Source organism: Psammomys obesus, unplaced genomic scaffold (assembly GCF_907164565.1).
Source record: "Psammomys obesus unplaced genomic scaffold, mPsaObe1.curated_primary_1811, whole genome shotgun sequence".
NCBI lineage: Eukaryota > Metazoa > Chordata > Mammalia > Rodentia > Muridae > Psammomys > Psammomys obesus.
Genome location: NW_026592118.1, coordinates 28,220,995 through 28,234,212, shown reverse-complemented (window position 1 = coordinate 28,234,212; position 13,218 = coordinate 28,220,995). Strand labels below are relative to the sequence as shown.

At 39.2% G+C, this 13,218-nt stretch overlaps 1 protein-coding gene across 4 annotated transcripts in view; it reads right to left on the bottom strand.

The window, feature by feature from the left end:
• Cdk14 (cyclin dependent kinase 14) overlaps positions 1 to 13,218 on the bottom strand; it is a 529,514-nt gene that overhangs the window by 375,584 nt on the left and 140,712 nt on the right. For all 4 annotated transcript variants that reach the window (XM_055612730.1, XM_055612732.1, XM_055612733.1 and 1 more), the window contains one exon: positions 10,178 to 10,272. In XM_055612730.1, the coding sequence (XP_055468705.1) occupies positions 10,178 to 10,272 (95 nt within the window). The remainder of the gene's footprint in view (positions 1 to 10,177; positions 10,273 to 13,218) is intronic.

The following is a 13,218-nucleotide window of genomic DNA, read 5'->3' as shown; positions in this document are numbered from 1 at the left end:
CCAAGTGGGTTATCTAGTAATGGGAAGAGGGACTGCCTCTGACATAATCTGATTGGCCTGCTCTTTGATCACCTCCCCCTGAGGGGGGAGCAGCCCTACCAGGCCACAGAAGAGGACAATGCAGCCACTTTTGATGAGAACTGATAAACTAAGATCAGAAAGGAGAGGAGAACCTCCCCTATCAGTGGACTTGGGAGGGGCATGCATGCAGAAACGGGAGGGAGGGTGGGATCAGGAGGGGAGGAGGGAGGGGATTATGGGGGGATACAAAATGAATAAAGTGTAATTAATAAAAAATTAAAAAAGTTAAAAAAAATAAAGTGGAGAAGCAATAAAAAAAATAAGCTTCAACACAGGGATGGTTCAACACATGTAAATCGATAAATGTAATCCACCATTTAAATAGACTGAAAGAAAAAAAATCACATGATCATTTCACTAGATGCAGAAAAGGCCTGTGACATAATTCAACACCCCTTCATTATAAAAATCTTATAGAGGTTAGGAATACAAGGGATATACCTCAACATAATTAAAGCAGCTTAGAGCAAGCCCATAGCCAACATTATCTTATGGAGAGAAACCCAAAGCAATTCCCCTAAAATCAGGAACAAGACAAAGTTTTCCACTCTCCATACTTGAAGTCTTAGCTCAAACAATAAAACAACTGAAGTAGATCAAGGGGAAACAACTTGGAAAGGAAAATGTCAAAGTATCATTGTTTGCAGACTATACAGTAGTGTAAAGAAGTGACCCTAAAAATTTCATGGGGAAACTCCTAAAGTAATAAACACTCTGAGCAAAGTGGCTAAATACAAAATGAACTCACAAAAGTCAGTGGCCTCCATATATATATATATATATATATATATATATATATATATATATATATATGACAAATGGACTGAGAAAGAAATCACCTTTCAAAATGACCTAAAAATATCTTGAAGTAGCCCTAACCAAGCAAGTAAAAGACTTGTATAAAAAAAATTTAAAGGATTGAGGAAAAAAGTGAAGGATATATCAGAAAATGAAAATATGTCACCTGCTCATGAATTGGTAAGATTAATATAGTAAAACTGGCCATTCTACCAAAGGCAATCTACAGATTCAGTGCAATCCCCATCAAAATTCCAACAAAAACCCTGATACCAAGTTGTACTTCAGAGCTTTAGTAATAAAAAAGAATGGTATGACACAAAAACAGGCATGTTGATCAATGAAATCGGTTTGAAGACTCAGACATAAATCCAAACACCTATGGACATCTAATTTTTTGATAAAGAAGACAGAAAAACACACTGTAGAAAATACAGCATCTAAAACAAATGTTGCTGGTCAAACTGGATGGTTGCATGTAGAAGAATCTAAATAAATCTATACTTATCCTGCATAAAACTCAACCTCGAATGATTCAAAGAACTCAACATAAAACCAGATACACTGAATCTGATAGAAGAGAAAGTGGGGAATAGCCTTGAACTCACTAGCACAGGGAAAGAATTTCTGAACAGAACACCATTACAACAGGCATTAAGAGCAACAATTAACAAATGAGATCCTGTGAAACTGAAACCTTCTGTATGGCAAGGACAACCACACTTCAGAAAAAGTACCAGACTACAGAATGGAAAAGGATTTTTGCCAGCTACACATCTAATATAGGACTAATATCCAAAATATTCTCAAGGAACATGTTACCAAGAAACTCAATTAAAAATGGGTTAAAGATCTAAACAGAGAACCAGGGGGGATAAGATGGCGGCGCCAAGAGAACACAGCATCTGAGGAGCAGGACAACATTTTCCATACAGCGACCAAGAGACCGAACTCTGGGCCCTATAACAACAGCGATCGTGTTTCCCAGGTGAGAGGAAACCCCCAGGGTGTGGGAATCACTCGGGTCCATGTTCAGGCCACCTGGCCAGACCCCAAAGAGATCCCGGGTCCTCCAGGCACTAGGAGGACCAGAGCCACATGCCTGCGTGTCCCGATCACCTTCCCAGGCTGATCGGTGGGCACAGAAACACCAGAGACTGGGAGTCCCAGTCGCGAGAAAAACGCACAGGGAAGGGAGGCAGTGGGACTGGCCACGGGTCACCCAGTCTTTCCCTGAAAAAGGTCTCGCAGACCTGCTGGTATGAGCCGCCGTCACTGAACTGGGCTCAGGCAGCCAGCACAGACAGTTGCTGCTTGCCCCGCTATCCAGCACGGATGGAGCTGTGCGCCCCAGTGCAACAGAAACTGGGAGTCCCTGTCGGAAGAGGGACACACAGAAAAGGACGGAAACGGTGCTGATTCAGGTCACCCAGGCTTAGCCTGGGGAAGGTCTCCCAGACCAGTGGGTACAAGCCGCCATCACTGAACTGGGCCCAAGCCAAGAACACATAGAGTTGTTGGGCACCCAGCTCCCCTGCACAGACAGAGCTGTGCGCCCCAGGGCAACAGAGACTGAGAGTCCCTGTCAGGAGTAAACCCCACAGGAAGGAAACGGGGACCCGAATTAGGTCATCCAGTATATCCCTGGGAAAGGTCCCACAGACTAGTGGGCAGGTGTACGCCCTGCCAGCCCAGAGACCAGCTTTGTACCAACTATTCCTCACAGACAGAACTGTACACCCCAAGACACCAGAGACTTGGAGTCACTGTCGGGAGAAATTCTCATAAGAAACAAAGCAAAGGGTACGAACTTAGGCCACCCAGTATATCCCTGGAAAAGTTCCCGCAGACTGGCCCAACCCAGGGACCTGCTGTGCATCAGATAGCCTGCTGTTACCAGGAGAGCTGTACTTACCTGCCACAGATTACTGCTTGGGTACGGTGGCACAAAGCCCCAACCTTAGACTTACAAAAGCCCGGGATCCCCAAGATCAATCCCCAGATACTGCTCCAAGGGGCAACCAGTTATCCCTAACAAAACTGACCAAACTAAGGGACACACAGGTTACAGCAGCAGCTCACTAAATTTACAGCAAGAAACCCAGAAGCAGGGCAGCTGTCTCCAGGATTTCTCCGGGTGAGAGGAGAGCCCTCTTGACTAACAAGGACCATAGTTACCATTCAGGTCTCTATGCCTGAGGTGAGCTGTGGCAACTCCTGAAAAACACCAGCCATACAGTGACTATACCCAAAAAGCTGAGGAGGCTTCCTTCAAGAAAAACCATCTTCCTACCAAGGAGATTCTCTCTACCACAGGATTCCAGGAACCACCAGAAACTAACTAAAACACCTATGATAGCCCAATGGGTAGACGCCAGCATAAAAGCTCAACCAACAAAAGACAGAGCAATATGGCATCTCCAGAACCCAGTTATCCAGGGGCAAGTAGCCCTGAACACCCCAGCATAATTGAAATTCAAGAAGATGGCCTAACATCTATGCTCATGAAGAGGATAACAGAGGAAACAAATAAAATGCATAAAGACCTAGAGGAAGATAAACTCAAACAGATTATGGCCATCCACAAAGAAATAGAAGAAGATAAAGAAAAACAGATTATGGCCATCCATGAAAATATACAGAAAGGTGCAGCCAAACAGTTTGTGACATTTACAGAGGAAATACTTAAATCACTGAAAGAAATAAAAGAAACAGAGGATTGTTCAAACAAACAGCTGAAGAAATTGAGGGAAAAACAGGAAAATACAGTCAGACAGGTAAAGGAAATCAACAAAAGGACTCAAGATCTGAAGATAGAATTGGAAAAATTAAACAAAACACAAATGGAGGATTGTGGAGAGAAAGAACGTAGGGAAGAAAACAGAAACTACAGAGGTTAGCATAACCAATAGACTACAAGAGATGGAAGAAAGAATCTCAGGTGTGGAAGATACAATGTAAGAAATAGATGTATCTGTCAAAGAAAATGTTAAATCTAAAAAATTCCTGACACAGATCGTTCAAGAAATTCAAGACAACATAAAAAGACAAAACCTCGAAGCCACAGTCATCTTGGTGCCTAAACCATACAAAGACCCAACAAAGAAAGAGAATTTCAGGCCAATCTCCCTTATGAACATTGATGCAAAAATACTCAACAAAATACTTGCAAACCGAATACAAGAACACATCAAAGATATCATCCACTATGACCTAGTAGGCTTCATCCCAGGTATGCAGGGGTGGTTCAATATATGGAAATCCATCAATGTGATCCACCATATTAACAAACTGAAAGAACAAAAAAACACATGATAATCTCCTTAGATGCTGAAAAAGCATTTGACAAAATCCAACATCCATTCATGTTTAAAGTCTTAGATAGATAAGGGATACAAGGCACATATCTAAACATAGTAAAGGCAATATATAGCAAACCTATATACAATATAGGTTGGCAATATATAGCCAACATCAAACTAAATGGAGAGAAACTTAACGAAATCCCACTGAAATCAGGGACAAGACAAGGCTGCCCACTCTATCCCTATCTCTTCAACATAGTTCTGGAAGTCCTTGCTAGAGCAAAAAGACAGTTGAAAGGGATCAAGGGGAAACAAATTGGAAAGGAAGAAGTCAAAGTATCACTATTTGCAGATGATATGATAGTATACCTGAGTGACCCCGAAAATTCTACCAGGGAACTCCTACAGCTGATAAACACCTTCAGCAAAGGGGCTGGATACAAAATTAACTCAAAAAAAAATCAGTAGCCCTCCTGTATATAAAAGACAAAAGGGCTGAGAAAGAAATTAGGGAAACAACACCCTTCACAATAGCCACAAATGACATAAAGTACCTTGGTGTAACCCTAACCAAGCAAGTCAAAGACTTGTATGAAAAAAATTTCAAGTCTCTGAAGAAAGAATTTGAAGAAGATATCAGAAGATAGAAAAATCTCCTATGCTCATGGCTTGGCAGGATTAACAAAGTAAAAATGGCCATCTTACCAAAAGCAATTTACAGATTCGATGCAATTCCCATCAAATTACCAATACAATTCTTTGCAGACCTGGAAAGAAAAATTCTCAACTTCATATGGAATAACAAGAAACCCAGAATTGCTAAAACAATCCTCTACAATAAAAGATCTTCTGGAGGTATCTCCATCCCTGATCTTAAGCTGTACTATAGAGCAACAGTAATAAAAACTGCATGGTACTGGCATAAAAACAGAATGGTGGATCAATGGAACTGAAGAGAAGACCCAGAAATAAACCCACAAACTTATGGACACCTGATCTTTGACAAAGATGCCAAAACCATACAATGGAAAAAAGATAGCATCTTCAACAAATGGTGCTGGTCCAACTGGATGTCTACATGTAGAAAAATGAAAATAGATCCATACTTATCACCCTGCACAAAACTGAAGTCCAAGTGGATCAAAGACCTCAACATAAAACCAGACACATTAAATCGTTAGAAGAAAAAGTAGGGAAGACCCTAGAACTCATTGGTACAGGAGAAAACTTCCTGAACGGAATACCAACAGCACAGGCTCTAAGAGCAACAATCAATAAATGGGACCTCATGAAACTGAAAAGCTTCTGTAAAGCAAAGGACACTGTCATCAAAACAAAACGACTCCCTACAGATTGGGAAAGAATCTTCACCAACCCTTTATCTGACAGAGGGCTAACATCCAGTATATATAAAGAACTAAAGAAGCTGAAAAGCAGCAAACCAAGTAATCCACTTAAAAAATGGGGAACAGAGCTAAACAGAGAATTCTCAACAGAGGAATATCAAATGGCAGAGAAACACTTAAAGAAATGCTCAACCTCATTAGCCATCAGAGATATGCAAATCAAACCCACCCTGATATTTCACCTTACACACATCAGAATGGCCAAGATGAAAAACTCAAGGGACAACACATGCTGGAGAGGCTGTGGAGAAAGGGGAACCCTCCTCCACTGCTGGTGGGAATGTAAACTTGTACAACCACTCTGGAAATCAATCTGGCGCTTTCTCAGACAACTAGGAATAACGCTTCCTCAAGATCCAGCCATACCACTCCTAGGCATATATCCAAAAGAGGCTCAAGTACACAATAAGGACATTTGCTCAACCATGTTTGTAGCAGCTTTATTTGTAATATCCAGAAGTGGGAAACAGCCCAGATGTGCCTCAACTGAAGAATGAATGCAGAATTTGTGGTACATCTACACAATGGAGTACTACTCAGCAATGAAAAATAAGAAAATTTGCAGGTAAATGGTAGGACCTGGAAAGGATCATCCTGAGTGAGCTGTCCCAGAAGCAGAAAGACACACACGGTATATACTCACTCATATAGACATGTAATATAGGATAAACTTACTAAAATCTGTACATCTAAAGAAACTAACCAAGAGAGAGGACCCTGATTAAAATGCTCAATCCCCATCCCCAAAGGCAAAGATGAAGGACATCAGAAGAAGAAGAAAACAGGAAACAAGCTAGAAACCTGCTACAGAGGGCCTCTGAAAGGCTCTGCCCTGAAGACTATCAAAGCAGATACTGAGACTTATGGCCAACTATTGGGCAGTGTGCATGGAATCTTATGTAAGAAGTGGGAAATAGTAAAATCTGGAAAGGACAGGAACCCCACAAGGAGAGCAACAGAGCCAAAAATTTGAACACAGGGGTCTTCCCAGAGACTCATACTCCAACCAAGTACCAGGCATGGAGATAACATAGAACCCCTGCACAGATGTAGCCCATGGCAGTTTAGTGTCCAAGTGGGTTACATAGTAATGGGAAGAGGGAATGCCTCTGACATAATCTGATTGGCCTGCTCTTTGATCACCTCTCTCTGAGGGGGGAGCAGCCTTACCAGGCCACAGAAGATGACAATGCAGCCACTCCTGATGTGATCTGATAGACTAAGATCAGAAGGAAGGAGAGGAGGACCTCCCCTCATGGGGCAGCATGCACAGGGCCTGCACAGGTCTACACCAGATGGGGTCCTAGCGCTGAGGAGAAGTGGGCACGTGTCCCATCCCTAACCGGGAAGCTATCTCCAACTGACAACCACTTACAAATGAAAAATTAGTTTTCTCAGAGGGAGACCGTCTGTCTCACTGGGGACACAAAGTACTCTTAAGAACAGGCCTTATGCTCAATAGTAGATGACCAAGAGAAAACAAGGTCAATGGCATCTTTAGAGGAGCACTTGCCTCAAGGTTTTTCCTTTCCTTTTTTTTTTTTTCTTTTCTCTTTTTAACCCTATAGGACCTTGTGCATATATTATAGCTTCAAATTTCGAGTTCTTATGGGATGCCTGCATGTGCTAATGAGTGAGTATCTGTTTCATGAGCTTTTTCTTGGGCTCTTTTCCTTCTGTTTGTTTTGGCCTATTGCAGTGTGTTTGTTTTTATTTTAATATATTATATTTTATTTATTATTTATTTATTATTATCCGTTAGAAGCCTGTTTGTCTTCTGAAAGGGGTGGATCTAATGAATCTAAATGGAAGGGGAGGTGGGGAGGAATTGGGAGGAGTAGAGGGAGAGGACATTATAATCAGGATTTATTAAATAATTTTTAAATAAAATAAAACAGAAATTTCTAATGTCAAATCACTAAAAGCATTCTCTGATCTCTGAGAAAATATGGTCAGGTTACTCAGTCACTAATCTTTGTGTAGAAAATTCATCAAAACTGAAACATTCTCTTCTTGGCAGAGAGGCAGGCTCATGAGACTCAGGGTGTCCAACCACTAAAAGTTCGTCAAACTAAAAAAATGTTTCACAAGGCTCCTCCAAAAGGCCATAAAAGCTGTAAATAGTTCTAAGGCAGAGGAAGAAATGAGCTGTTTTGCTGACTGCAAGTCTGTCGAGATATCCAGGCAGGCAGCTTCCAGGGGTTGCCTCGGCTGGGGTGGGGAGGGCTTTTGATAAAGAGAAAAAAAATCTGTCACCCAAACCTATAAGTTATCCTAATAAAGTCACTGGCTTGCCAAAAAAAAAAATCCTTTGATCTCAGGAAGTAATGTTGGAGGATAACGGTGGGAAAGAGAGAAAGAGGTGTTTCTCTGGTATATGAAACATTATGCCAACATAGCCAGGTAGAAAGAAAGAAAATAAAAACTTACAGTTTTAAACTAGATGTTTTGGAAAAGGTGGAATAATGTTTCATTCAAAAGAATGTTGAGAATGACAACATGTTTGGATTTAGATAATTTATACTTATTCTAAATGCTAGATGTCCCTCAACTGAAGAATGGATGAAGAAAATACGGTATATTTATACAATGGAGTATTACTCAGCTGCTAAAAATATGACATTATGAATATGCAGGCATATGGATGGAACTAGAAAAAAAATCATTCTGAGTGAGGTAACTCAGATCCAGATAAATATGATCCATATAAATATGGTGTGTATTTGCTTGCACATGGATATAATGTATTAAGTAAATTATAACCAAGCTACAATCCATAGACCCAGAAAGGCTGGATATAAAGAAAGGTTCTAGAGTGGGCACATGGTTTTCCCCTAAAGGGAGAAAGAGAATGGATTTTACAGGTGGAATCAGGGAGGGAAGGACAGGGGGTGGGGAGAGGTAGAATAGAGGGAGAAAAATTGAGGGGCATTTGAGGAAGGGTAGGGGAACCCAGTACACGGGAAGCTTCCTAATATGTATAAAGGTGATCCTGAGTAGGTCCCCTAATAATGGAGATATGAAGACTCAACTGGACATCTCCTGTCACCAAAGGAGGCTTCCAGTACTGGGACTGGTTGTATTCAGTTGAGTTGTTGGCCAAGGGAATCCCAATGGAAATCCCCAGACAACACAGGCTCATGCTGAAGTGAGAGGCTGTTCTCTGCAAACCGGTGGTCAGCACAACACCCATACAATCCACTGAACACAGAGACCTCCGGCGGGTGCCCACGTGAGGCCTTCGCTCTTTCATCCTCACGCCTTTGATGCAGGAAGGGATTCCGCGGGGTGACAAAAGAGAAACATAAACACCAACCCAGCCATAGAACTTTTGATCTACAACCTGTCTAGCCTGTAAGATATGCGAGGGGAAGGGTGGCACAGTATCAAAATGGCTGCTAATGATATTCTGCGATGCGATACTCATATATCAGAGCCTCATTCAGTCATCATCAGAGAAGCTTCCTGCTGCAGCAGATGATAACAGATAAACTGACCCCCAGCCAGACATTATAGGAAGAGAGGATCTAAATGAATGTCTCCCTCAAATCCCTCCCCTCAGAGGGAGTTCAGAGAATCATGGAAGAGGAGGCAGAAAGAAAGTAAGAGCCAGTGGGGATGGAGGACACCAGGAGAATAAGTCCCTCTGAATCAACTGAGCAAGCTGCATTTCGGGCTGGAGATGGCTCAGCAGTTAAGAGCACTGACTGTTCTTCCAGAGGACCCGGGTTCAATTTCCAGTACCCACATGGCAGCTCACATCTGTCTATAACTCCTGTTCCAGGGGATCTGACAACCTGACACAGACATATTTACAATCAAACCACCAATGTACATAACATGAAAATAAATGAACTTGTTATATAAAAAAGATGCATGTCAGTTTATAGAGACTGAAGTGTAAGCACAGGACCTACACAGGTCTGCACCAGGTCTCTCTGCATCTGTAGGACAGCTTTCAGCTCAGCATTTTTACAGGACTACTGACTGTAAAAAGAAGTGGTTCTCTGACTCTTGTGCCAGCCTTGGCTCTTCTCCTCCTCTTGGATTGCCTTGTCTTTTGATATTGGTCTTGTTTTCTGATATTTAATTTAATAATAAGATAGTATGATATTTTATTTTCATGTTTGGTTGTTCTCTTCGAAGCCTGTTCTTTTCTAATGAGAGACAGAAAGGGAGTGGATATGGAGAACTAGGAAGAGTAAGGGGAAGGAAAACTATAATTAGGATATGTTGTATTGGAAAAGAATCTATTTTAATAAAATAAAAATGGAAAGCAATAAGCACTAAAGCAAAATGAGAAATTAATTACTTTATTCACCTGGAAAATAATTCTCATTTGAGCGTTCTAGCTCCTTTGAGAGAAAGCAAAATCAGGATGAAATAGAGAAGTGCGCAGGACCACCTGCCGCCGAAAAATCACCTCCACTGTCTTTCAGACTTGTTTTAAGTAAGTCTGCATGCATCAGAAAACAAAACAGCAGGGAAATCTATTATATAATTAATGTGAATTGTTTAATCATATCATTATTTCATACTGAGAACACATAAACAGCACATACATGTTCTTGAAAAGATTTAACTTACTTGCTTTTCCCTTTGTAGACTGTTGCATAAGATCCTTCCCCTAGTTTTTCCAGTTTTTCATACGAGTCAGCTTTTCCGAACTTGGGACTTGTTGGCTAAACATGAAGCAGAGAGAAAATAAAACAGATTGTATCAATGTACCAACTCGCTGACACTGAATAAATAACTTCTTCTGATATGAGACTAATTTTAAAACAATGCAATAAGCAGTCATAGTACAAATTCCAAACATATAGACAAACACATGTAGAATTAAATTTACCCATAATCTAACCACAGGAGCACTGTAAATATTTTGATATAGCTTTCCCTCAGGGCTGTCTTTCTGGCAAATGCTTTTTTATATAGATGCTGTCACATTCAATATACATGTTTTATGATCTGATCTGTGTTCTCACATTCAATGTGTTATGAACATTTCCTATATTATGACATAATCTTCTAAATTAAAGATTAATAAACTACTGTATGTAGGTCAAACATAGCCTATTCCATGTTTTTGTACAAGCTAAGGACAAAGAATAATTGTTATCTTCCTTGTTTCAATAGTTGGGAAGGGACCAAAAGAAGAAAATTTGTGACACATGAAAGCTGTACAAAAGTCCCATTTTTCAATCCATAAAGTTTTATTAGAATGGTCACCTTATGTATGATTTTCTAGTTATACGCAAGCTGCAGTTACAACAGAAATTATACAAATGAAAACACTAAAAATACTATTACTCTGACAGTAAATCATGACTGTATAATATTCAGTCTTAAAAAATGGTCCCCCAACATATTTTAACAGTAAATCAAAAAGATAAAGATACATCACTCAGAGATAACTAATCATTCTACTCCTGTATTGTAATAGGTCAGAAAATATATGATTGACAATTAAGATTAATTGAAGATTGTCTGCTCTGCAAAGAGAACAAACACCAGAGTGAAGAAACAGTCTACAAAGTAGAACAAAATCTTTTCCAACTGTGTATGTGACTTTGTATTAGTATAGATAATAAAGGAAGGTCTCAAATATTAAACATTAAAAAAAATCATCTAATAAATAAATAAGTAAGTAAATAAATAGAACTCATCTCAAATACAGAAATACAAATGGCCAATAAGTATTTGGGAACTGTTCAACATCCTTAGCCATCAGTAAAATACAAATTAAAACAACATTGAGATGCCATCTCACTCCAGGGAGCATCAAGAAAAAACATGACAAAAACTGCTGACAAGGATATGAGCCAAAGAGAACCTTATCTACCATTGGTGGTTTTACTATGTGGAACTCACAATATGTAAGATAAGAAACCCACCCAGATTACCACCAATAAATTAATTTGATGAAAATCTGGTTTGTATATACAATGGAATTTTATTCAGCAATAAAGAAGCCAAAAATTATAGCATCTTCAGAAAAATTGAGAGATTAGCGAACATGATTTTTAAATGGTATATAAAGAACAATGATAACATAAGCAATACAAGCCAGACTCAGAAATACATGAACCATGTTTTGTCTCTCATATATGGAGAAACACACACAAAGGCAAAGGACAAACCAATGGCTCAGACAGCCAGCATATATAGAAAGGGCAATGTAGGAAAAACATTCAAAACCCTTAGTCATCAGGAACATTAATTATACCTACAGTTATAACCATGATTTTTTATTAATAATTTTATTATAATTAAAATAAAATGTCTTTTTTATGCAATCAACAGAAACAAGTGACAGAAATAGAGTAAGTGAGACTGGTTCTCTAATAAAAACATGAGTACAAATCCTAAAGTCACCAATGAATGGACACAATCATAAAAGATGAACCCATGAAAGAGAAGCATAGAGTTTAATGGGCAGAGGAACTAAAACTCTGGGAACAAAGGTAACAGAGCAATGGTAAGAATGACTTTGAAGTTATTGTATGATCAATATTTAATCAGCATAATAAAACATTTAATGAGTATGTGGGTGAAAACATAGTTGAAAGAGCAATAAACTCAGGTTTGAACAAAATTCTTACCAGAAACTTCAAAGAGAGACAGAAGACATCAACGTAGAAAAGTTAATAAGAGATAACAATGGCTGCAAAATGCTAAGTAACACTTTAAAGCCAAGAGGAAGTAATTTGGTTGGGTGTGCTTGGCACTCAGGAGGCAGAGGTACATGGATCTCTGTGAGTCTGAGGTCAGCCCATCTACAGTGTGAGTTCCAGGACAGCCAGGGCTGGGTTGAGACACCTGATTTCAAAAACCCAAACCAAACCAAACAAACAAATAAAAAAAGGACAATGACCCTGAATCACTGCTACTGTTCTTATTAGTGTCTTGACCAAGAGATGGGGATATACCACAACTTTTATCACTTCAGGCAAAAAAAAAAAAAAAAAAAAAAAATCAAGGTATCAACTTCCATAGTACTTCAATATAAGTCTTGGCTGGAATGATGGAAGAAGTGCAAGAAAGCAAGGAAAAGAGAAAATCATGTTGAGATTTCTTGAATTAATTAGAACAGAGTATAGAAACTAAATAACTCCAAATTCACAAATTTTAGTATTTTTCTTACATCTTAAAAAAATCCTTGCTACAGTTTTATAAATAAATGTATACATCTTAAGTAAATTGAAGAGTGAAAGGAAAAGGCAAGGAAGTAAGTAACAGGGTAAAGAGGAAAGTTAGAGGAGGGATTCTTTTTTTAAAAAAAAGATACTAAGTAAATTATTATCAAATAAAAAGATAATCCCAACCATATTAAAAATTACAACAAACATAAGTGAACTACCTTTGGCAAATAAAAGTTCACAGATTTGTGAGGTTGGAGTCAACATATGGTATTGAAAAGGTTCAAAAACAGAATAATAGAAGAGTATATCTGCGAATAAAGAAGGAAAAAAATCTACCCAAATATCTACTTTTAAGTGCATTTATAATATGTTTGTATAGTTTCTCTGTATGCACATGAACATTATAAAGAGTGAAAATCAACCCCATACAAGTTAGGTTTCAACTTGTTTTCTCAACAGAAGCTCATTCTGTGCAATCAGAAAAAA